The sequence below is a fragment of the Carcharhinus amblyrhynchos genome, chromosome 7 (assembly GCF_965287045.1).
Source record: "Carcharhinus amblyrhynchos chromosome 7, sCarAmb.v2.hapA, whole genome shotgun sequence".
In the NCBI taxonomy this organism is placed as follows: Eukaryota; Metazoa; Chordata; class Chondrichthyes; order Carcharhiniformes; family Carcharhinidae; genus Carcharhinus; species Carcharhinus amblyrhynchos.
Window position 1 is genome coordinate 12,184,644 of NC_137330.1, and position 26,904 is coordinate 12,211,547.

At 45.2% G+C, this 26,904-nt stretch overlaps 1 protein-coding gene across 1 annotated transcript; it reads right to left on the reverse strand.

The window, feature by feature from the left end:
* Positions 1–1,218: 1,218 nt before the first annotated feature.
* lgsn (lengsin, lens protein with glutamine synthetase domain) lies at positions 1,219–26,879 on the reverse strand. Its single transcript, XM_080193165.1, has 4 exons — positions 26,838–26,879; positions 22,052–22,790; positions 9,602–9,774; positions 1,219–4,034 (listed from the first exon to the last, which is right to left on the reverse strand). The coding sequence occupies exons 1-4, from the start codon at positions 26,877–26,879 to the stop codon at positions 2,853–2,855; spliced, it is 2,136 nt and encodes a 711-aa protein (XP_080049291.1). The 3' UTR covers positions 1,219–2,852.
* Between the last annotated feature and the right edge of the window lie 25 nt (positions 26,880–26,904).

Here is a 26,904-nt window from a genome sequence, read left to right on the forward strand (position 1 = left end):
GCCGAGTGGAGAAAAGCTGGCAGGGAAGGTGGCCAGGAGTGGAGAGAAGCCACGTCCAAATGGTTCCCAGATACATTTCCACCATCAGCGACCCCTCCCTCCCCCCCACCTCACCCTCTGTTGAATTGGCCTCCCTGCAGCCAGACTCCATTGGAGCCAAAGACTCCAGGCGGCATTTCCCAGCTGCACTCATCACAAACCCGGAAAATCCTGCCTGAGATCAATGAACATTTGCATGGTCCGTCTGCAGCCCGCTACGATTCCTGCGGCAAGAGGGATGGGAAAATTCCACCTTCCATGTGCCACTTAAGGCATCGCCTCTAATCTTGCCAGAAGTGAGCCTGTGAGTTGCCCCCTCCTTGGCGGATGGCTCTACCTGCTGTGGGCTTCTTCGTTCTAACACTTACAGGTGAGGCCATCAGGCACCTCCAATTTGATGGGCTCTCGCCCTCATCTACCTGCCTCAGCAGCACCACCTCTGCCAGTGGGACTGACAGCGGGACATGGCTGGGGACCCTCCTTTCAGGCAGCCCACTTCCCTGGTCCACCCATCGTCCCTAGCTGAGAGAGCTCACAGAGGCAGCTTCTTAAAGGGGTATCTCCAGGGAAATCAAGACCAATATCCCTCCACAGCTCCAGGCTTGCTGTTCCACAATAGAGGCTGACGTCAGGATTGTGACCACCCAGCTAACCCAGTGAGTTCAGATCCCATCACAGTGACGTGAAAATTATAATGAGGCTAAAACAAACAATCTTGAAATAAGAAGTTTTTATCAGTAAAACCATATTGGATCACACTCTTCAAAAGTCCTTACCTGGCCTGGGCTCTTGTCCCACATCAATGGTGCTGACTCTTAGCTGCCTTATTAAACGTGCTAGCAAGCAATGTTCCCTCAAGTCAAACCACAAATCCTCACACAGACAACTCAATAGTCTAATGCCTCACACGCATGCAAGGCTGCTCAGAAAAGCTTGGGGGGGGGAGGTGGGGGGTGCATCTAACTAAATCACCTACAAACACACCAAAAATAAAATGAGAGGGAACACTGTGAGCTGGCTTCTGAATTGGGAGTGATCAGCTCTCTAAAGGGGCAAATCTGCTTTCCCTGCATGGGGAACAGGGTTGGAAAAGGTGCCCTCAACTCCTGGAAACATCTGTCAAACTTGCGATCGGAGATATGACTCTCGGATGGGGCTCTTCAGCCACGCGAGGGCCCACAGAACCCAGGACACGGAGTCTCTTAGGTGCACAATCATACTCATTAGCAAGGGTTCACCAAAGGGTGAGGAACGAATGCCAGTCTTGCCAATGATGACTCCATCCCAAGAATGAATAAATAAAACTGATCAGCAACCTGGACTATATTGTTTAGTAACTAATTCCCCGCACTTTCCACATGTCCAGGACACTCTGGTGTCCTTATGCTAACTGTCAGTGGTTGCTGTACCCATTCAAAAAGGTTAGAGACTTCTCTGTACAACTCACTCTGTACAACACAGCCTGATGAAAGAGTAGTGCTCCGAAAGCTTGTGATTCAAATAAACCTGGTGTCGCATGGCCTCTCATCCTGTCCACCCCTGTCCAATACCGGCATCTCCGCATCAACTCACTTTTGTCAGTGCTGTACAATTACAGTATTTCAAAGCTTTATCTTGCCTTCGTATGACTAATGCCAAGTTTGAATGTGAGTCCAGGACTCAATCTATGTTCATGACCTACTCCCATCATTCCGTGCAAGTCTACAGAATTGCCTCAGGTCTCGTTCAGATAAAAAATACAACAGTGCTTAACAGTTTTTGTTTTAATAATCCTATTCGCCCATTTTACGATGGTGGCAAGAGGACTCAGCAGGGGTGCAATCCACTCTCGTTTTCTGGGAACAACGTTCATTTCATTACTCTTGAGAACTGTTTTACTAAACTTAATACCTGGAGAAAACTGATATTTTTCATATATCCCCCCTCAAAGCAAAAACGCAGCCACTCTTCAATTGGAGATAACTTAGAAGTAAATTACAAAGAAATAAAACTGAGCCTAACCTTCCCTGTCTCCTTATCCAGTCAAAGTCCATCAAAAAGTTACATCATACGATTTGCAAAAGCATTGTAGAAATATCCTTAGCTCCGTAACTCCATCGCAGAACCAGAATTTCATTGGAAAGGAAATGATTCCTTCCCAAGGATTTGCCTAAAAACCTAGATTCCTCATCAAAGCGTCTAAGAACTCCAACCCTCGGGATTTACCTTCTCCTGCCAGCTCATCTCAATTTAAAGAATGAAGGCTTGTTTTGTGAATGGGCTACTTTGAAACACTGGCATAAAGCAGCATGATCTATTTTATATGATACATTGTATATTATATGGTATATATAATATATTGTACAGTCTATAGAATATATTGCATAGTACATTTGATAAATTGTAAGTCATATATTAAATATGATCGGCTGTAAGTGATATGCAATATAATGTAGTGTGTGGTATGATATATTGCATTCTATACCTTACATATGATCTGTAGTATATGATTTATTGTATCTTATGTATTATAATTTGTACGTTATATATTCTATCTAATGTGCTGCGTATGATGTGATATATAATGTGCTGTGCATGATGTGATATATGATATGCTGTATAGGACTTGATATATAATGTGCTGAAAAGGATGTGGTATATAATGTGTTGTATATGATATGTTGTATTCTATATGTTACATAGGATCTTTAGTATATGATTTATTATATCTCGTATTTTGTACATTGTATCCTATATATTCCATAGAATGTGTGGTATATGGCATGGTTTATGATGTGCTGTTTATGACATATTGTATGTACCTATTTATTTTATTAGATGAAGTACTCTAAGTACTTCTCGTCCTCGCCATCTAAAGTCTGTGTCTTCAATTCAAACCGTTTGATTGCAATGAAATGTTGGATGAAAGGCTCGCCCAATGCCCTCCGGATGCAGTGGTCATGTTCCAGAGCATCAAGTGCATCCTCCAGTCGAATGGGAATGGCACAGGGTTTCAGCGGGTGAAGAACGGGCGCAGCCCGTGTCGCGCTTTCCGGTGACCCCCTCCTGAGCCCGTCCAGGCCCACGGCCACGGTGGCGGCGAGGACGACGTAAGGATTGGCCACGGCCGACGCCAGGCGGTTTTCGAGACGGGCTCCTCCGCCCCCATGGAACTTGGCGTTAAAGGCGCAGGTATTGTCGTTGATCCCACAGGTCACGTCCACCACCCCTTCGCCTTTCCCGTCGTTGTAGCGCTTGCGGCAGCGTGGGCCAGGGGCCACCAGGCAACTGAGGGCTGCGGCATGGTGTGCCAGGCCAGTCTGCCACCTCTTCCCGATGCCCGACAACTCCTGCGCCGCCGCCGAGGGATCGCAGAAGAGATTTTGCTTCCCGTTGGCATCCCACAGAGAGTGGGAGAACGTCCCAGAGTTGCCAAAGCCGGAGAGGGTGAAGAAGCTGGCGGCATTGTTGTGTTTCCTCGCCAGCTCCTTGACGCCCGTCCTGAACGTGAAGGCATTGTCCACTGCACCCAGCCCAAACTCAGCTCGCAGCGAGACCTCCATTTGACCGGGGCCTCGGGAAGAGGAAAAGCTGTCAATGTCGACCCCAGCTCCGTACATGGCATCAAATAACTCCTGCACAAAGCTCTGGTCGTGGTTATTCAGCAGAGTGGCGGCAGGGAAAGCCGTGGGCGTATTTAGCGTCTGAGCAAAACTGTAAAGCCAAAACTCATAGGTGAAGGAGGAACGCAAGGTGAAGCCATACGCCCGAAGCTGGTTCAGCTGTAGCTTGGCCAGTTGCCTCGGAGACGTCAGAAGAGGGTTGCCTGCTATCGAGCAAGAATCACAAATGATCCTGGCTGTTTTCTCAGCCCACGGGAGGACTCTGAAGGTCGATATGTCGGGCATTAAGAGGATGTCACTATTGAAACTGGGATGATCAAACTCATTTTCCTTTGGGCTCAACATCAGCTCCAGGTAATCTCTTGGGAGGGGCACCCCATGAAATACCTTCTCCTGTGTAGGAAACACAAGTTTGACAGAGTTAACCTCCGTGCAGGTCTTTGGCAATTCAAAACCATTTAGTGTTGTCATTTAAAAGTGCCTTAATGTCACCAGTTGAGCACATGGTAAAATGGGTCCAGATGACCCTTTGACAAAGGGTTATCTGGACTCGAAACGTCAGCCATTTTCCCTCCTCACAGATGCTGCCAGGCTTGCTGAGATTTTCCAGCATTTTCTCTTTCGGTAAAATATTGGGTTGTCTTGATGTCTCTACAGAGTTCAAACGTTGTGTAAATGTCTCGGGCAAACAGAACTGGGAGCTAATTCAATTGTATCTATACAATTAGATGGTTAATGATCATAGAATCCCCACAGTGCAGAAGGAGGCCATTTGGCCCATTGAGCCTGCACTGACAACAATCCCACCCAGACCCTATCCCCATAAACCCATTTATTTACCTTATAATCCCCTGACATTAAGGGGCAATTTAGTATGGCAAATCAACCTAACCCGCACATCTTTGGACAGTGGGAAGAAACTGGAGCAAACTCATGCAGAAAGGGGCAGAATGTGCAAACTCAACCCAGACAGTGACTCGAGACAGGAATTGAACCTGGGTCCCTGGCATTGTGAGGCAGCAGTGCTAACCACAGTGCCATCGTACTGCCCAGCACTCTCTCAGACTCAAAGGGTGCTAATTATAACACAAGGCCCTTCTACCCATTGGGTCTGTACTTTCCACTGACAGCTGTATCTACAATGGATTCTGTGCAAATATTCCTAATCCCCAAAACACAGGCAATACTCCAGAAGGGAGATCTATTTTCATTTTCCAACTATTCTACTATTCATGACATACTCTCCCCAAAACACCATCTCCTTATGCTGCAGTGCTGAAGGAGGCCATTCAGCCTATCGAGCCCACACCGACCACAATCCCACACATCCCTCTAATCCCTCATTTACCCAACTAGTCCCTCTGACACTAAGGGGCAACGTAGCATGGCCAAACCACCTAACCAGCACATTGTCGAAGTGTAGGAAGAAACCCACACAGACACAAAGAACAAAGAAAATTACAGCACATGAACAAACCCTTCAGCCCTCCAAGCCTGCACTGACCATGCTGCCTGACTTAACTAAAACCCCCTATACTTCCGGGGACCATATCCCTCTATTCCCATCCTATTCATGCATTTGTCATGACGTCCCTTAAAAGTCACTACCGTATCCACTTCCACTACTTCCTCTGGCAACAAGTTCCAGGTACCCAGCACTTTCTGTGTAAAAAATCTGCCTCGTACATCTCTTTTAAAACTTGCCCCTCACACCTTAAATCTATGCCCCCTAGTAATTGACTCTTCCAGCCTGGGAAAAGTCTTCTGATTATCCACTCTATCCATGCCTCTTGTAGACTTCTCTTAGCTCTCTGCCCAACCTCCATCGCTCCAGTGAGAACAATCCAAGTTTTTTCCCATAATCTTTGATCCCCTTACCAATTAAGAACCTATCTCTCTCTGAAATACACTCAATGACCTGGCCTCCACAGCCTTCTGTGGCAATGCAATCCATAGATTCACCACCCTCTGGCTGAAGAAATTTCTCCTCATCTCGATTCTAAAGGATCACCCTTTACTCTTAGGCTGTGCCCTTGGATCCTAGTCTCGCCAACCAATGGAAACATCTTCCCCACGTCCACTCTATCCAGGTCTTTCAGTATTCTGTGAGTTTGAATGAGATCCCCCCCCATCCTCCTAAACTCCATCGAGTATAAACCCAGAGTCCTCAAACACTCCTCACACATCAAGCTTTTCACTCCCGGGATCATTCTCGTGAACCTCCTCTGGATCCTCTCCAAGTTGGTGAGTATAGTCAGTTGGTGAAATACATCATAGAGATGCAAGTCTTTCTTAATATAAATTAAAGTACAAGAAAAACAAAATTGATAACCTTGAAATAAAAAATCAGACATTGCTGGATGAACTCAGTGGGTCTGGCAGCATCTGTGGAGAGAAACAGAGTTAAAGTTTCTCGCGTCCATATGACTCTTCTGAGAATCTTCTGTACTCAAAACATTAGCTCTGTTTCTCTCCACAGATGCTGCCAAACCTGCTGAGTTTTTCCAGGGTTTTCTGTTTTGATTTCAGATTTGCATCTGCAGTATTTTACTTTTATCAAGATAACATTGGACCTTTGGACCGCAAAGCCTTCCCTCGCTGGGTCATGAGTAAGTCTGTTCCAGACTCATCGAGTCCTGTGACTGACCAATAACTTCATCGTCGTTCTAACTACCCTTGTGGTGGAAGCCAGAGTGAGCCTGGTCCTTTTCTGTCCAGCAGTTCCGATACCTGATCCAGAAACATTTCATACTCAAATACTCCAGTGCTAACATCCATTGACGTGTTCAGCTCAAATGTAACTCAAGATAGTTGCTCACTATATAATGTTTGAGAATGGCAGTAGAATGATGGATTGATGAGTGTTAAATGAATGTGAGAGACAGCTCTGTATAGTAACTGAGCTTACTATTTCTATATGGGTCTTTATCGTAGAATCATAGAACCACTACAGTGGGAGGCCATTTGGCCCATCGGGCCTGCATTGACAACAATCCCACCAACGCCCTATCCCCATAACCCCATAGGTTTACTCTATTAATCCCCCTGACATCCCCCCTGACACTAAGGAGCAATTTAGCATGGCCAGTCACCCTAACCTGCACATTTTTGGACTGTAGGAGGAAACCAGAGCACCCAGAGGAAACCCACGCAGACACAGGGAGAATGTGCAAACTCCACACAGACAGTCACTCAAGCTGAGAATCGAACCAGGGTCCCTGGCGCTGTGAGGCAGCAGTGCTAACCACTGTGCCACTGTCCCCTCATTTGTGCTTCCATTTATTTATTTTCATTTACACAGCATTGTTATCTCACGGCTCCAGGGACCAGGTTCAATTCCACCTCGGGTCACTGCCTGCATGGTGTTTGCACGCTCCCCCCATGTCTGCGTGGGTTTTCCCCCAGATGCTCCAGTTTCCTCCCAAACTCCATAGATGTGCACATTAGGTGAATTAGCCAGGCTAAATTGCCCCTTAGTGTCCCATGATGTGTAGGTCAGGGGGATTAGCAGAGCAAATATGTGGGGTTACGGGAATATGGCATGTGGGTGGGCCTGGGTATGATGTTCTTCAGAGAGTTGGTGCAGACTTGATGGGCTGAATGTCCTCCTGCTGCACTGTAGGGATTCTATGATTCTGAACCTCAATGTTGGAGACCTCCCTTCCTCCTTCCAGTTTCTCTAACTCCCACAATCTGCGTGTCACCTAAACATGACTTATTGAATTCTCCTATCTTCCCTCATATTATACTCAGCTTAGGTGGGACATCCTGAACTATGCATTCTGGCCTGGACTTCTCAATACAAAAAGTAGTAAAAATTCATTTCAAAGCTCTTTGCACATATTGAGTCGGTTTGAGCTTGAGAAGCATGGCGCACAGCAGGATCCCATAATTAACCATAATGAGATGGACATCACTCACGTTATCCATTGCACCATTGGAGTATGAAAACTTCACTTTAGCCCAGGACGTTCGTGCCTCACCTGATGGATCATATATTTTTTAATATTGCGCTGAGGTAAGTTTGGTTTGGCATTCAGTCCAGACATAAGGCCCAGAATTCTCCAACCGAATCCGCCTTAAATTCTAATGATTTGGATGGGAATTTAGGGGGCATGGTTACTGAGTTTGCAGATTACACCATGATTGGTGTCATAGTGGACAGTGAAGAAGGTTATCTCGGATTACAATGGGATCTTGATCAATTGGGCTAGTGGGCTGATGAATGGCAGATGGAGTTTAATTTAGCTAAATGTGCCCAATTTTTATCACTAAGCTAGTCCTAATTGCCACATTTGGCCCATATCCCTCCATACCCATCTTACCCATGTAAAAGTCTAAATGCTTTTTAAAAGACAGAATTGTATCTGACTCTGTGATGCATTTAGGCAGATCGACTTGGGGCAGGCCTTACTCAGTTAATGGTCGGGTGTCGGAGAGAGTTAAAGGACAAAGAGATCTAGGGTTACACATTCACAGCTCCTTGAAAATGGAGCCACAGTGAATAGAGTGGTGAAGAAGGCATTCGGCATCCTTGGTTTCATTGGTCAGAGCGTTGAACACAGGAATTGGGTTGACTTGTTGAAGTTGTACAAGACATTGGCAAGGCCACACTTGGAATAGTGAGTACAGTTCTGGCCACCCGATTATAGAAAGGATATTATTAAGAAAAGGTTTTAATAATATATTAATTATAAAATATAGAAAAAAATTACAAGGATGTTACCTGGACTTAATGATTTGAGTTTTAAGGAGGGGCTGGGTAAACTGGGACTTTTTTCCCCTGGAGTGTAGGAGGCTTAGGAGTGATTTTATAGAGGTCTATAAAATAATGGGGGGGCTTAGATAAAGTAGAAAGTCAATATCTTTTTCCAAAGGTAGGGGAGTCTAAAACTATGTTTTAAGGTGAGAGGGGAGAGATACGAGAGGGTTCAAGAGGGCAATTTTTTACGCAGAGGGTGGTGAGTGTCTGGAACAAGCTGCCAGACGTAGTAGTAGAGTCAGATACAATTCTGTCTTTTAAAAAGCATTTAGACTTTTACATGGGTAGGATGGGTATGGAGGGATATGGGCCAAATGCTGCAATTAGGACTAGCTTAGTGATAAAAATTTGGTGGCAAGGACAAGTTGAGCCGAAGGGTCCGTTTTCATGCTGTAAACCTCTATGACTCTATGAACTTCTGTCTAACATCTAGGATTCTCCAGTCCTGCTGCAGTGAATGGAGTTTTGGCTGAGTGCCAAATTCTCCGTTCCCCTGGTGGTGGCGGTAGAGCAAATTTGTTCAAAGAATCCAGGCCAGGATTTGGGCACACAACCTTTGCGCTCAGAGGTTTAAAGCTCAAAGTTTATTTATTTTAGTCACAAGTAGGCTTGCATTCATACAGCAATTAAGTTAGTGTGAAAATCCCCGAGTCGCCACCATCCGGCACCTGTTCGGGTGCACTGAGGGAGAATTTAACATGGCCAATGCATCTAAACAGCACGTTGATGGGACTGTGGGAGGAAACCAGAGCACCCAGAGGAAACCCACACAGACACAGGGAGAATGTGCGGACTCCACACATACAGTGACCCAAGGTGTGAATCCATCCCAGGTCCCTGGTTCTCAGCAGTGTTAACCACTGTGCCCGCAACAAAGTAAAATCACACAACAGGGATTGTCAGTTCAATGTTAATCTGAAACACTAAATTGTCTGCGTAAATGTGGAAGGGATCTGGATGCGTGACCTTTCTAAGTGACTTTCTTCAATCAGTGTGTTATCTTGCCCAATCAAAGACAAATGACATGCTGTGGATGCTGAGATGATGTGGGTACATCAAGGGTCACGTGTCGCTAACACGGGATCTCCCTAGAATGCGGGCAGGCTCACAGCATGTAAGAACTGCTCAGACTTTCATTAAACTGGTATTGTTCTAAATCCTCGGTCACCAGTCATTGGAAGCAGTACATTTACCATACCTGGAAAAAACGGGACGGAATTGTTTTCGATCTTGAAATCCCGTGAAAGTCACTTGCTTCGAAACGAATGAACCTAATGTCTTCTCTTGTGATCTGTTGCTTCACTTGCTCAATAGTAGTGCTTGTTTGTGAGAGAGTTACACTGTTATCCATAGGTAGCTCTCTCATGTTATCTGTAAGATAAAGAGAGATTATTACATTACATGCTGTCTACAATACAGACAAAGGCCACGTGGCTCAGTAAGTTTAAGCTCATGAAAAGCCTCCCTTTTTTATATAGCACATTTCACTCCTCCACTTTATCTCAAAGCACCTAAAGCCAATAAAGTACTTTTAAACTGAGGTCACTGTTGTAATATAGGAAACATGGCAACCATATTGTGCAAAGCAAGCTGTCTCAATGTAGTAATAAGATAATGACTATCTAATTGTCATGTTAGTTTAAGTTTATTTATTAGTGTCACAAGTAGGCTTACATTAATACGGCAATGAAGTTATTGTGGAAAATCCCCTAATTGCCACACTCCGGTGCTTGTTCGGGTACGCTGAGGGAGAATTTAGCATGGCCAATGCACCTAACCAACACGTCTTTCAGACGGTGGGAGGAAACTGGAGCACCCGGAGGAAATCCATGCAGATGCAGCAAGAATGTGCTGACTCCACACAGACAATTAACTAAGCCCAGAATTGAACCTGGGTCCCTAGCGCTGTGAGGCAGCAGCACTAACATTGTGTCCCCATGCTGCCTGTTCCTCCCGCTGTGTGAAAGACGTGCTGGTTAGGTGCATTGGCCATGCTAAATTCTCCCTCAGTGTATCTGAACAAGCACCGGAGTGTGGCGACTCGGAGATTTTCACAGTAACTTCATTGCAGTGTTAATGTAAGCCACTTGTGACACTAATAAATGAACTTAAACTCAAAACTTAAAACAGAGAGGTTACTTTCAGAGTATTTGTTAACTTGTTGTGGTTCTAAGTCCTCAGTCACCAATCATTGGAACCCAACACTTCTACGCTTTACCATACCTGAAAAAAAACTAGATGGAGGCAGTGACACAGAGGCATTGTTACTAGACTAGTAATTTAGAGGCCCAGGGTAATGTTCTACGGACCTGGGTTTGAATCCTACCAATCCCGTGAGATAGCACAACCTCACTTTGCTAAAGGTTGCCTCTGAAGAAAGTCATCAAGCTCAGCTTCAAGTGTTTCCTTTGAGCTCAGACAAGGTATTCCTGCTCAAGACTAATTGCCATCTTCTGCAATTGGAGAAGTGGGGCAAACGGTTTTTAACACCTTTTCAACCTGATTTCCTAAACATTTATGTCAGGATATAACCTTCCATGGCCTCACTCCTTCCCTATCTTTCATCCAGCCCTATAAATCCCCGAGATCTCTATGTTCCTATCTAGTCTCTTTCACATCCTTGATTTTTCCTTTATCCCACTAATGTAGTGGGGATGAATTAAGCTAAAAAACCCATAACCATTGACTTAGGAACACTAAACACTAACTTTAGAATGAATGATCTCAGGCTATGGGAACGTAAGCCAGCCAGGGCTGTTACCATAGAAGACAGCTCTGTATAATTAACAAATTTTTCTCGCTTAAAACATGTATTTTGAATTTACAAGATGGATGTGTGTTGCTTTTGATTACATTTTGTGAGACTTTGGTCAGTGACAAAATATAGGGAGAGGGAAGGAACAATGGATTCACTGAAAGCAGTAATGCTATAGAACCCTACAGCGCAGAAATAGGCCCTTCGGCCCATCGAGTCTGCACCGACCACAATCCCACCCAGGCTCTATCCCCATATCCCTACACATTTACCTGCTAATCTCTCTAACCGACACATCCCAGGACACTCAAGGGGCAATTTTAGCATGGCCAATCAACCTAACCCGCACATCTTTGGACTGTGGGAGGAAACCGGAGCACCCGGAGGAAACCCACGCAGACATGAGGAGAATGTGCAAACTCCACACAGACAGTGACCCGAGCCGGGAATCGAACCCAGGACCCTGGAGCTGTGAAGCAGTAGTGCTAACCACTGTGCTACCGTGCCACTATCAGCAGTGGTTGGGAACAAGACGGCTACCAATGCCGGCCTTGTGAATAGGGTTATACAATTCCGAGAGATAAACAGGTGGCGAACAAACGTGAAGAATTTCTCAGGGTTGGAAGAGAGTCACATGGGTTCAATTTGGTGGGAATCATTTCACTGTCCAACGTCCCATCTTGCTGGACAACAGGAGGGAAGTAACGTCCGTAATTAATGATAAATGAAATCCCATTAGGTCTGATCCTCTATTGCTATTGTCTGGAGTTAATGAAAGGATGATATTTGTATTAGTGCTTACTAGATAATGCCCATCGGAAATGTGGGCAATATGATTTTGGGAATCTATAATTGCCTTCATGGGGCCATTGTTTTCCAGACTGATACTAAATATTTTTAAGACGCGGGTTGATGGGTTTTTGATGAGAGAGGGGATTAAGGGTTATGGGGAGAGGGCGGGAATGTGGAACTGAGCCACAACAGATCAGCCATGATCTTATTGAATGGCGGGGCAGGCTCGAAGGGCTAGATGGCCTACTCCTGCTCCTATTTCTTATGTTCTTATGTTCTTATACCCGGCTGCCCACATTTTATACTTTGAGTGCAAGGCTTCCTCATATCATTCTCCTGATCATTTGGTTAAATAAAGTCACATCTTCAACATCAGTTCACTGTATTTTGAGTCCTTGTATTAGCTTTAGTGGCTATACATAGCCTCGAGAGGAAGCCCCCGTCTACAATTTGGCGCAGCGAGTGGGGTGATGTCACTGGCTTTAGACAGGACTCCTAAGTGGGGGTGTGAGAGCATGTTTTTATATTGACCATCCCAATTAGTTAGAGCAGCCCCTGTCAGGCCATCAGGACCATAAGTTGACCCTCCGGAATCTCTGTGAAGGGTTGTGAAAGTCAGAGAAGACATGAGGAGCTTGGGGCACTTAATACGGAGAACCGGGGGTGACAAAGACCCCAGATTGGTCCAGGAGCAGGAAAAGCGAGGGAGCCACACCATTGGGTGACGCATCTCCAAAAAATGAGAGGGAGTGGCACCATTGGGTGACGAGTCTCCAAAAAAAGAGAGCAGTACCACAGCAGGTGACAAGGCTCCAACAAAAAGTTGGCAGAACAGTGAGGTTGCACTAAGAGGTGTTAAAGATAAAAAAGAAAGTAAGAAGTCCCCAAAAGGTGGGGCAGGAGAGTAGTGAGAGTCCCGGGTGGGCTTAGAGTGAGACTCAAGGGGTTAACACAGAGAGAGCGAGCGAGAGAGAGAGAGAAAAGAGAGAGGGAGACAGAGTGAGAGAGGCAGAGAGAGACAGACAGAGAGAGGCAGACAGAGAAAGAGAGACAGACAAAGAGAGAGAGAGGGACAGAGACAGAGAGAGAGAGAGAAAGAGAAAGAGAGAGAGAGAGAAAGAGTGAGAGGGAGAGAGAGACAGACAGAGACAGACAGACAGAGAAAGAAAGACAGACAGAGAAAGAGAGACAGACAAAGCTTTCTAATGGTAAAGAGAGACAGACAAAGAGGGAGAGGGACAAAGACAGAGAGAGAGAGACAGACAGACAAAGAGAGACAGACAAAGACAGAGAGAGAGGGACAGAGACAGAGAGAAAGAGAAAGAGAGAGAGACAGAGAGAGACAGACAGTCAAACAGGCTGTGATCCAGCAGCCTGTGGAGAGGACAGAGGAGAAGGAGCTAGAATTAATAGAGAGAAAAAAGCCAGTGAGAAATTCTCAAAGAGGGAAATAAGGGGTTAAAAATGAAACAGAGAGGGATCTGGATTGGAGAGAGAGAGAGAGCACCCTTGTGTGGGTGCTTGGAAATTGCAGATAACAACAGAATGAAGACTAAAGCAGACACTTTAAAAATCAAAATAAGATACTAAAATCTCAAGTCCTCGTTTTTTTGGAGGTAATCAATGGCCAAGGTCATTCTTTAAAAAAAAGAGGATAAGAATTTGACAGAGGTTTGGGCTCTTTGTGTCTGCATTGGTCTAAAAATGGCAAAATGTTGTGTCTGAAAATTTGTTAGTAGGTGGAGTGTGATAGTCTTTAGCATGAAAGGTCGAGAATGAGGGTATTTAAAATTGATGATACATCTTGTTTTGGATTAATCTTAACAATGGGAAGATTGGGATTAATCTTTGTTTCAGGAGTACAATGTTTTGATGCAATGACATTCAGTCGAAAAAATGTACTGCGTCCCGTTTTAAAACAAGTAGAGAGTTCTCTATTCTGACCCACACAGAATGGATCTTTGCGTTTTAAGAGTTTGTGGTAGCTTTCTAATGGTAAAATCATTAGCTTAAATCAACACATAACAGAGGGAAGCGAGATCATTCGAGCATTTAGTTAAGAGTTACATAAGGTAGAATAGGAGTGTGAGTTTAATAATTGGCGGATTGGTGATAAGAAAGAAGCGAGAGAAATGATCCAGTGGAATAAAGGAACCCTTAAAGGAAAGGAACAGGTAAGTGAGGTACAGATGAGATGTGGAAAGTGAACAGGGTAATAAAAGAGACATTATGGAAGAGATGATAGTAGACAGAGTAGGACAGGATTAAAGGTGGAATTCATTTGGTGAATACAGAGAACAATATTGGGAATAAAAAGAGACATTTGGAGGGATTCTAAGAAGTAAAACACAATTTAGGTGATAGCTATGGATGAAGGAACGAGCTTTTAAAAAAAGAGATAGAGTAGATACTAATGGACACTTGAAAGCTCACAACACTGTTATCTGCGATCATTCTTAACAAATGATGTTGTTTTTTAAGAAGATGAATGAGCAACCAAAATAAGCCACTGCCCAGAATCAAATTGAAAGGTTTGATATCTGCTGCAAAGATGTTATTATGTTGTAGAAGTTGGTGAGGAAAAGAGGAATTCCAGAGAAGGTTATATTTTATGTGCAAAGATTTCTTATCAGGAAGGGGTAAGACAAACATTGGAGCCTTTTAACTATTGCAGGAATTTTGTGGAGGATTATGCTGTACATGCCAAACCTTTACAGAACCTGATGAAGGGAGGAAAGGCTGGTAGTCAGGAAGTATTGAGACACGGAAGCACAAGCCCTTTCAGATTTAAAACAAGCCATGGCAAGAGGCCCAGCCCTAGGTCTACTGGATCTTACCAAGCTTTTGTTAGGAGAGTGATGGAGCACAAGCTGCAGTAGTAACCCAATGGCATGGAGGTAGATAGATTCAATAGCAAAGGAATGCTTTGATTAGTAAGAGCTTTAGCATGTGTCTCCCGGGCAGTGAGAGTGTCAAAGCCACTTAACGTGATGGGATAAATAATTCTCTACAGCCCACACACAATCATTCAGCTTTTAGAAGCAGGGAGGTTAAAAAGAGTTTCTGATGGAAGACGTTTCAAGTGGGAAGGATATTTTTTTGCCAGCAGACAGACATGTAGAGATCAGCAGCAATGTAAGAGAAAATCTTGCAGGAAGGTATGAGCATGAATGTATGGTGGAAGTGACAGAAGGAGCGAGCGAAGGGGATTAGAAAAGGAACTAATCACTAGGAAGGGAGGGATTAATTTGTAAGTAGATGGAGCCAGAAAATAAGTCAATAGCCAACCCCACACAGCATGGGTGGTGGTGAATGGCAAAGGAACAGTGACTGCAGGAGAACAAATCCCAGGGAGCAATTCAGTACAAGTAGCAGAGTTGTTAACTTTGTCCATTGCTTTTGAAAGGGGTAAAAGAAAGTGAGTAAATGTGTTCACAGATAGCCGATACACCTTTGGTGTAGTCTATGACAGCTTGGGGAAGAAGGAGATTTGTAAGATCAAGCTGGGGACATGTCCAGCATGAACATCTAATCAAGAATTTATTGCAGGCAGCTCACAGTTCCTCAGAAGCTGCAGTAGAGTGGCACAGTGGTTAGCACTGCTGCCTCACAGCGCCAGGGATCTGGGTTCAATTCTTGGCTTGGGTCACTGTCTGTGTTGAGTCTGTGCATTCTCCTCATGTCTGTGTGGCTTTCCTCCATAATCTGAAAGATGTGCTGGTTAAGTGCATTGACCCAAACAGGTGCCAGAATGTGGCAACCAGGGGAATTTCACAGTAACTTCATTGCAGTGTTAATGTAAGCTTTACTTGCGACAAATAAATAAATTTTAACTTTAATAAAGTACACGCCCATCAGATGATTTCCACCCAGGCCCAAGTAGGAAACGGTAGAGCAGATAAAGCAGCTTAAAAACCTGTTAGAACAGCATGTGGAAGAAATCCAAACAGCAAGTGTAACAGCAATACAAGCCAGGGAAGTCACAGACATCAATGTGAAACAGATAGAGGAACAGGCATCAGAGGAAGACCAACAGGAATGGGAAAAAAACATGGAGGACAGAGAGGTTGAGACACATATGGAGAAAGTAAGGTAGAATAGCCCCAGAAGTAATACAACAGACCTTATTGGAGGCATATCATGGATTAGCACACATGGGACTGCGTTGTCAAAGGTGCCTGAAGTGCACCCTAGTGGAATCAGGTTGTCCCTGCAAGGTCAAGAGGGGTAATCAGCCATGGCCTAAAGGACCATGGGGAAAGTTACAGATGGATTTTACAGGGCCTTACCCAGAATGCAAGGAAAGACCTATTACCCGGTAATTATTGATCAGTTTACTTGGTAGGTAGAGGCATTCCCATGCAAAGATGTTACAGTCAAAACACTGGCTTTGATATGAGTAATTCCCAGATGGGATATGCCTCTTCAGTTAGGTTTAGATCAGAAAACCCACTTCACAGGGAAGCTTGTAGAATATTGAGAATAAAGCAAAGATTTCACATACCATAGCACCCCCAGAGTTCAGGAATGGTAGAAAGGATGAACAGGACGTTAAAGAACAGTCTGGCCAAGGCTATTTTACAGGAAGGAAAAAATTGGGTGCAGGTTTTGCCTGCAATATTGTTACAACAAAGAGCTACTCCCTCTCCAGGAATAGAGTTTGAACTGATGACTGGAAGAGCAATGCAGAGGATGCGATATCTGGTAGGAGAGAAGTTAATCAGCCAAAGCACAGCGTTTCAGTGTGTGAGAGAATTAATTAATCATTTACATTCTCTGAAAATGTATGTAGTTACCCTCCAACAGCACAGAGTGTGGATGAAACCAGCAGAGGAGAACATTCTTAAATTACTTACATCAGGGGATAAGATAATGGTGAAACTTATGACAGATAGGAAAGGGCTAGAAGTCAAGTGGGGAGGTCCTCAATGTATCAGTGCAGGACAAACATGTGCCCTCACTGATGAGCAACCCAAGCCGCGGTGGTGACCCTGGACTCAATTAAAACCTTATCTCAGTTAGTAATCCTGAAGTGGTAAGTATCAGTAGATCACCCCAGAGGATTTATAATCCTACTGAACAGGGGGGTAACAATGGCTCTTCTAGCAGCTTGAGAACTTTGCTGGAGTAATTTGAATTTGTAGATTAGCAATTAGTTTAAGCGGATAATAGCGCAAAATAATCAGGATAGTATTAAAAGGAAAGAGATAGGAATGATTGAATTGATAAGGAACTAACAATGCTGCGAGGCATCAGACTCATGTTTTATAGGGTTGTGAGAGCTCTTAAAAAAAGAAAACAAGCCCAAACCCACATCCCAGCGACAGGACAGGAGGATTACACCCAACATTGATGACAAGAAGACCACATCAAATGTACCATGATTGTAATGTGGGATATAATTGAATCTTATTTGTTTAACATTGACTAATGGTCAAAACTTATATAAAGGGAGAACCATGGCAATTTTTATGATGAATGTCTGTGTTTCCATTTTTTTCTAGTACAGAATATGCAGATATTGGCTCATATGGGACCAGCATCTAAGATCATTCAGGACCTTTATCAGGAAACACAGGTTAATTCTTATATTTGGCACACTCATGAAGACATTACATATTAGGGTTTTTCATTTAGGAGGTAAGGGAGTAGTTTCACAGAAGTGAGGTCTATGCAGGAAGGCTAACTGTATGTAGGGGTACGTGTAGTTGTTTATAATTTAATAGGATCAGCTCCTAGTCTAGATTTAAAGCAGCACCGACACCAAGAGAAATCTATTGCATAGAGAAGTTGGGAGGTTCTGGGAAAATTTAGGGGTAAGTGAAAGTGATTATACAATAAGCTCAAGGAGTGTGCTACACCTGAAACCACCCAGTAATGACCAGTCATGTAACACATCATACTGCTTCAGTGAACCATAATATCCAACTCTAAAATGGTACATGGGGTTCGTGGAGATACCCTGTGGTTGGTTCCCTGTTGGATGGAAGGGATCTTGTTCCCTGAAAGAAATTTCCGCACATAATAAACTCCCTCGACTACCAAGAAGCCAGCGAGCTATGACAGAAGGAGAATGGTTTCCAGCATAGTTACCCAATATGGGAACAAGTTGCCAATACAGAAGCTGTCGTCGCGATGATCAATGGTGAGATGGTTGCCATGCATACGGAGGGATTATAGTGGCACTGGATTGAGTCTTGGCAGAAAGGGGAGGGACATGTGCTGTAATTAGATCAGCGTGTAGCACTTACATACCAGACCGTTCAGTAAACATAATCTGGGTGTACACATCAAGAAGGAGGTGGGGAAACTGAAAGATCGTGAATTCATTTACCTCGGCTAGTTGGCTCTCTAGCTGAATATGTTCTCCGGGAACATCGACCTTGGAAGGGATTACATTATTTTCATTGTAATCCTAGTGTTAGCAGTAATTGTACCCCTGATCAAATATGGAAGTGCACAACTTTCCAAGTCCATAGAAGGAACAACATCAGTGACAGCAGGTAGGGCAAAGAAGAGAATCTGAAAGTCGAAGTACTTAGTAAGGACTAAGGTTAGTTACTTAGATACATCCATTTAGTGGCCTTCGTTGGTCCTTGGCCAATGGCCAAAAGGGAAGACTGATGTAGGGGAGTGAATGGGGCTAATAAACACATAACTGTAGATTTAGGAGCACTAACGCGATATTAACTTTAGAATGAATGATCTTGGATTATGGGAACCAGGGCTGTTGCCATAGAAGACAGCTCTGCATAATTAACAAATATTTCTCATCTAAAACATGTATTTTCAACTTACAAGATGGATGTGTTTTGCTTTTGGTTACATTTTGTGAGACTTCGGTCAGTGACAAAGTACAGGGAGAGGGAAGGAACAATAGATTCACAGAAAGCAGTAATGCTATCAGCAGGAACACAGTGACTACCAACGCTCGCCTTATGAATAGGGTCATACAACTCCGAGAAATAAGTAGGTGGCGAGCGGGCATGAGGAATTTTTCAGGGTCAGACGAGAGTCACATGGGTTTAATTCGGTGGGAATCATTTCACTGTCCAGCGTCCCATCTTGCTGGGCAACAGAAGGGAGGTAACACTCGTAAATAACAAATGAAATTCCATGAGGTCATGATGTGTAATTGTTGTTAGCTGGCGTCAATGACAGAATGATTATTGACTCTTTTGTACTAGTGTTTACTGGATAATGCCCACCAGAAAGATCGGCAATATGATTTTGGGAATGAATAATTGCCTTCACAGGGCCATTGTTCTTCAGACTGATATCCGGCTGCCCGCATTCTATACCCTGAGTGCAAGGCTTCCTCATATCATTCTCCCATTTGGTCATTTGGTTAAATAAAGTCACATCTTCATTCTCAGTACAGCGTGTTGTGAGTCTTTGTATTAGCTTTAGCAGCTATACTTAGCGTGAAGAGGAAGCTCCCATCTACATCTACTATTGGCGACTGTACATTTAAGTTCCTTCTACTCTGGGATCCTCTCCCTGAACCGTTATACCTTTCTATTTCTCATTGCCCATTAAGATACTTCTTAGACTCTATCTCCTCGACCAAGATTTTGGTCCTCTGAACTTAATTCTCCTTATTTGGCTCAGTTTCAAACTTTGATAATAGTCCTGTCAAGTAGTTTGGGGCATTTTACTGCAGTAAAGACACTTCATAAATAAAGTTTGTTACCGTTGTTGAGATCAGAATATCACAATGTAAATTCTCCCCCTAGAAGTTTCATTGATTGCTTTGTATTATATTTGAATTGGCTGATTGGAGTAACAGAGGGGTAAAGACAAGTACTAATCACAGATGTCTTGTGGCACAGTGATAGGGTCCCTGCCTCTGAACCAGAGGTTCTTGGTTCCAGTCCAACTCTGGAATTTGATAACCAAGGAACATATGACTAAGCAGGTAGGCTATCAACCTGCAAATCCTTCCAATACAGTAACAGGCGGGAGAGATTCTGGACCAGCCATGTAATGGAAAGAACTGCCATACTATCCATAGCTCCAGACTGCAGCAGGCATGCAAACATGCATGTAGCCACAAGTCCCGAGTGGGGTGACACGGTGGCACAGCGGTTAGCACTGCTGCCTTACAGCACCAAGGACCCGGGTTCGATTCCCGGCTTGGGTCACTGTCTGTGCAGAGTCTGCATGTTCTCCCCCTGTCTGTGTGGGTTTGCTCCAGATTTCTCCCACAATAAAATGATATGTGGGTTAGATTGATTGGCCATGCTAAATTGCCCCTCAGTGTCCCGGGGTGTATAGGTCAGAGGAGATAAGAACTAGGAGCAGGAGGAGCCCCTCAATCCTGCTCCACCATTCAATAAAATCATGGCTGATCTGGTCGTGGACTCAGCTCCACTTACCCGCCCACTCATTATAACCCTTAATTCCTTTACTGTTCAAAAACTGATCTATCCTTGCCTTAAAAACATTCAATGAAGTATCCTCAACTGCTTCACTGGGCAGGTAATTCCACAGATTCACAACCCTTTGTGTGAAGAAGTTCCTCCTCAACTCAGTCCTAAATCTGCTTCCCCTTATTTTGAGACCATGCTCCCTACTTCTAGTTTCACCCGCCAGTCGAAACAACTTCCCTGCTTCTATCTTATCTATTCCTCCATAATCTTATATGTTTCTATAAGATCTGCCCTCATTCTTCTTAATTCCAGTGAGTATAGCCCCAGTCTACTCAGCCTCTCCTCATAAGCTAACCCTCTCAATGCCGGAATCAACCTCGTGAATCTTCTCTGCACCCCCTCCAGTGCCAGTATATCCTTTCTCCAGTAAGGAGACCAAAACTGTACACAGTACTCCAGGTGTGGTCTCACCAGCACCCTATACAGTTGCAACATAACCTCGCTATTTTTAAACTCCATCCCTTTAGCAATGAAGGACAAAATTCCATTTGCCTTCTTAATTACCTGACACATCTGTAAACCAACTCCTTGAGATTCCTGCACAAGGACACCCAGGTCCCTCTGCACAGCAGCATGCTGTAATTTTTTACCATTTAAATAATAGTTAATTTTGCTGTTATTCCTACCAAAATGGATGACCTCACATTTGCCAACACTGTATTCCATCTGCCAGACCCTTGCCCACTCACTTAGACTATCTCTATCCCTTTGTAGACTTTCAGCGTCCTCTGCACACTTTGCTCTGTCACTCATCTTAGTGTCATCTGTGAATTTTGACACACTACACTTGGTCCCCAACTCCAAATCATCTATGTAAATCGTAAACAACTGCGGTCCAACACTGATCCCTGAGGCACACCACTAATCACTGATCGCCAACCAGAAAAACACTCATTTACCCCACTCTTTGCTTTCTGTTAGTTAACCAATCCTCTATCCATGCTAATACATTACCTGTAACACTGCGCACCTTTATCTTAAATAGCAGTCTTTAGTGCGGCACCTTGTCAAATGCCTTCTGGAAATCCAGATACACCACATCCACAGGTTCTCCATTGTCCACTGTGCATGTAATGTTCTCAAGGAATTCCACCAAAGTAGTCAAACATGATCTGCCCTTCATGAACCCGTGCCACATCTTACCAATGGGACAATTTATACCTAGATGTTTCGTATTTCTTCCTTGATGATAGAATCAAGCATTTTCGCTACTACAGAAGTTAAGCTAACCGGCCTATAGTTACTTGCCTTTTGTCTACCTCCTTTTTTAAACAGTGGCGTCACATTTGCTGTTTTCCAATCTGCAGGAACCACCCCAGAGTTCACTGAATTTTGGTAAATTACCACTAGTGCATTTGCTATTTCCCTCACCATCTCTTTTAGTACACTGGGATGCATTCCATCAGAGCCAGGAGGCTTGTTTACTTCTAGCTCCATCAGCTGGCCCAACAGGCATCTTTCGCGATAACGATAGTTTTTAGATCCTCACCTGTCATAGCCTTCCTGTCATCAATTTTTGGCAAGGTAAATGTGTGGGATTACAGGGTTAGGGCATGGGTGGTATTGTTGTTGATCCAAACTTGATGGGCTGAAAGGCCTCATTGCACTGTAGGGACTCTGTGACTTTATGAGTGAACTGCGACACACTATAAATCACCAAGGTACTAACCTGTATCATCTGGACTTGAGTCATGTTTAGAAACTGGCCCACGGTCAGTGTGACTAGGTATCTCTTGTGTCTTCAATGCTATTGCTTTGACGTTGGTACTGTCTGGGATTTGAACATTGGAAGTGATCATTGCTGGCTTTGGTAGCTCATTACCAGTGGGTGTCTTGCTTGGTCCTTGTGCTGCCTTCTGTTGAGGAGACTTGGGAGTTACTTTTGAGGAGACGGAGGGTTTACCTTCTTCCTCCTGCGGTTTCTCTTCAGGCTTCTGCACCTTCGAACAGGGGGGCGAACAACTGCTTTCATTGTTCACTCTCTGGCGGCTGGTAATTAAAGGGCTCTCCTTGAGAAGGGCTTTCAACTCATCCATCGTTTCTTTCGAAATCCCAACCTTTGAAACAAATATGCCCCGAGTCTTTCCCTCCTCGTGGCTCGTTTCCCAGTCCTCTGTGGCCTTCTCTCCTTGCTTTTGACCGTCTCCACCACATCGACTACACTTTCCACCCCCAGACTGTTCCGCTGTCATTGGGGATTCAGCCGGCTGGTCAGGATGTGGCCCTGTGATGACCGGCAGACCTGGCCTGTACAAGTAGGAATGACCCGTGGAACGCGGTGCATGTTTCTTCTCAGTTCTCTCCCAGTCCAGGGGTGGCATAAATTTTCCAATGACTCGGACACCCCTCTTCTGCCCAGTGAAGGATATTCCACTCCCATCAATTTCATCTGTTCCATCAGTCGCTTCCTGTCAATAAGAGATTGCACTGGGTTATGAATTGGAAAGGGCACAATTCTTTGAATGAACCAGGACTGAATACAACACAGTCTAAAATTTATTTATTAGTGTTAAAAGTAGCCTTACATTAACACTCGATGGCACAGTGGTTAACACTGCTCCTTCACAGCGCCAGGGACCCGGGTTCGATTTCCGGATCAGGTCACTGTCTGTGTGGAGTTTGCACCTTCTCCCTGTGTCTGTGTGGGTTTCCTCCGGGTGCTCCGGTTTCCTCCCACAGTCCAAAGATGTGCAGGTTAGGTTGATTGGCCATGTTAAATTGACCCTAATTTCAGGGGGATTAGCAAGGTAAATTTGCGGGCTCTGGTTTCCTCCCACATTCCAAGGATGTGCAGGTTAGGTGTATTGTCCATGCTAAATTGCCCCTTAGTGTCAGGGGAACTAGCTAGGGGAAATGCATGGGATTGTGGGGATAGGCCCTGGGTTAGATTGTGGTCTATGTAGACTGAATCGATAGAATGGCCTGCTTCTACACTGTAGGGGTTGTAAGTTACTGTGAAAATCCCCTAGTCGCCACACTCCGGCACCTGTCCGGGTACACTGAGGGGGAATTTAGCACCTAACCGGCACGTCTTTAGGACTGTGGGAGGAATCCAGAGCAGCCAGAGGAAACCCATGCGGACATCAGGAGAGTACGCAGACAGTGACCCAAGCTGGGAATCAAACTCAGGTCCCTGATGTGGTGAGGCAACAGTGCTAACAACTGTGCCACTGTGCAACCCAAACTTTTAGATGAGTTTGAATTTATAAAAGTTTACGGGGGGAAGGTCAGCGAATAGAGTATTGGAATGAACAAGCTGGAGGGTAAGAGAGGCATGGATAAGGATTTCAGCAAAGGATGAGTGGAGGCAGCATGGAGAAGGGTACTGTTACTGAGATGGAAGTGGGCAGTTCATCATAGAATCCCTACAGTGTAGAAAAAGGCCATTTGGCCCATCAAGTCTGTACCGACCACAATCCCACCCAGGCCCTACCCCCATATCCCTACATATTTACCCACTAATCCCTCTAATCTATGCATCTCAGGACACTAAGGGGCAATTTTAGCACGGCCAATCAACCTAACCGGCACATCTTTGGACTGTGGGAGGAAACCGGAGCACTCAGACGAAATCCACGCAGACACGAGGAGAATGTGCAAACTCCACACAGACAGTGACCCAAGCCGGGAATGGAACCCAGGTCCCTGGAGCTGTGAAGCAGCAGTGCTAACCCACTGTGCTACCGTCGTGTCACAATGCGTATATTGTGAGTAGTAAGTAGTTCAATCCCATGTGTAGCAATTGAAGAAATTAAGGTTGACTGTTACCAAAGGTTACCGATTGGGCTGTCATCTTAAAAGTCATTTAGATTTCTCTTCTCAATTCACAAAGCCAGAGATTGAAACTAGCTCCGTGAGAGATTATTAAAAGATTGTCTTTTGGCACCGTACTTGCCACCACTTCGATCTTCGTTCTGGAGCATTTCCATTAGAAACATAGAACCCTACAGTGCAGAAAGAGGCCCTTCGGCCCATCAAGTCTGCACCGAACACAATCCCAACCAGGCCCTACCCCCATTTCCCTACACATTATACCCATTAATCCCTCTAACCTACACATCCCTGGACATTATTTCCACTCACAGGGTGAGCACGGAATTCGAATTGATTGTGACCTGAAACATGAACACTGGAAGAAGCAGCAAAACTGAGACGGTTCATAGCTCAGAATTCAACTTTTCATCTTCAGTCAGTGAAGAATGTTAAATTAATTACGCTGACTGTACACGCACAGAAACTGGTCATTTAGCCCAACAGCTCCACACTGGTGTTTAGCTTCCTCATGAGCCTCCCCTCACATCTTCACCTCATCAATACCAGGATTCTCCCCCAAAAAATGTGAGATCCCAACGTGTGGGAAAACGGGAATGTTTCCCGCTGGTTTTTTTCCAGCGTATTTACCAGGGCGGATCTCCCACACTCTGAGCAATGCAGAATGCCTCAGCGGGATTCACTCTGGAGAAGAGGGGACACTGGAGAGGTCAGCAGCATAGTGCTGAGCACGCCACTGCACATAAGCAGATTGACCTAGTCACTGGCCAGCCCCGCAACACCCTGATCGCTGGCCTTCTGACTCCCCTACGTCCCCATCACTGGCCTCCCAGACCTCTCTGAGACAAGCCCTATTCCTCCCCTCTCACCTCCCAGCCAGCCCCGATCTCTCCTCCCACTACCCTGATAAGGAGCCCCTACACCCATCCCGGCAGCACCAAACCCTCCCACTTCGATAGCCAGCCCCAGCAGCGATCACTCTCTCCCTCGCCAGCTGAGCCTTTTGCAGTGTGGCAGCGGGTCCCCCCCACTACCGGTTTCACCTCCCCCCATCTCCACCAGTAGGTACCCCCAAGTAGGACCTGCCCCCTCTGGCCCCACCCGCTTGGCACTGTTTAGTGCCCAGTGGGTAGTGTCAATTTGCCCACTGAGCAGTGCCAGGGTGCCAGGCTGGCACTGCCAGGCTGGCACTGTACAAGAGGCACCTCCCTTATGCCTGACCTCCCAGGGTGGCCTCAATGGCCCCTCCAGCAGGGTCAGGATGCCTGCTCCCCGTTAGTGGGGGCTAGTCGGAAATAACACTGGAGGGAACCGCTCCTGGCCGGTGGGGTGGAAAATGCTAGCAGGTCCAGAGAATATCGTTGTGGGTCCGCTAATCATACTGAAATATCCATTCCAATATGGTAATCAGCTCCTCGCTGATTTGCAGGACAAAGCTGGTTACACTCAAAACCTAGCCTGGGAGACGCACGGAGGCCTAGGCACCCAGCATGAATCTCGCAAAACTGCCGCCACTGGTGTCTCCCAACCCACTGCACTACTCGAGCAGTGCATGTACTCGCTTCCCCCATTGAGTTGTCCACTTCAACCACATTATGTGCCACTCACAACCATTTATCCTGACATATCTATTCGTGCATTAGTGACTATCTTGTATTTAGGAACATTTTATTTGGATTCCCCCACCAGTGGAAGGTTTTGCCTCATCTACCCTATCATCTACCCTACATAAGTCCTCTATCAGGTCAACACATCCCATAGAGCCATTAAATACATAGAATCCCCACTATGCAGATGGAGGCCATTTGGCCCATCGAGTCTGCACCAACTCTCCAAAAGAGCATCTTACCTAGGCCCACCACCCTCCCACCAACTCATCCATCCAATCCCTCACGCAATTACCATTGCTATCCACGTAATTGACACCTTTTTGGACACTAAGAGGCAATTTAGTCTGGCCAAGCCACCTAACCAGCACATCTTTGGACACTAAGGGAGAATTTAGCATGGCCAGTTCACCTGACCTGTACATTTTTGGACTGTGGGAGGAAGCAGGAGCACCCAGAGGAAACCCACCCAGGCAGACACAGGGAGAATGTGCAAACTCCACACAGACAGTGACCCAAGCCGGGAATTGAACCTGGGTCCCTGGAGCTGTGAGGCAGCAGTGCTAAAAACTGTCATTATTAAGCAGAAAAATGATGGGAACATTACTTTTGAATAAGCAGGCTTTTTAATGCTCAGCATTGTTGACCCCATGTCTGACTGGCACACGCCAAAGTAACTTGCCGTTGTTGCTTTGGCTGCATAGCCCTTGCCCTGATCTTAAATTCAGTGTTTGAGCTTAAAGAGAATGATACATCCTAGGTATAGCATATAACAATGGCAGAATCCGAGTGGAGATTGGCAAAGGAATTATGAGTTTCGACATATTGAAAATAATTACTGGACAATTGAAAATTGGAGCGTCACTCCTCCTCCCTCCAACTAGCTGGCTAACTTAGCATGGCACGGTGGTACAGTGGTTGGCACTACTGCCTCACAACGCCAGCGACCCGAGTTTAATTCCCAGCTTGGGTCACTGTGCGGAGTCTGCAGGTTAAAGTCCAATAGGTTTATTCGGTATCACGAGCTTTCAGAACACTGCTCCTTCGTCAGGTGAGTGAGCATCGCTCACTTCTTACGTGAGACCTCTCCCTGTGCTCGCCCTGGTCCAACGCCGGCATCTCCGCACCGTGTTAATGTGAGCCT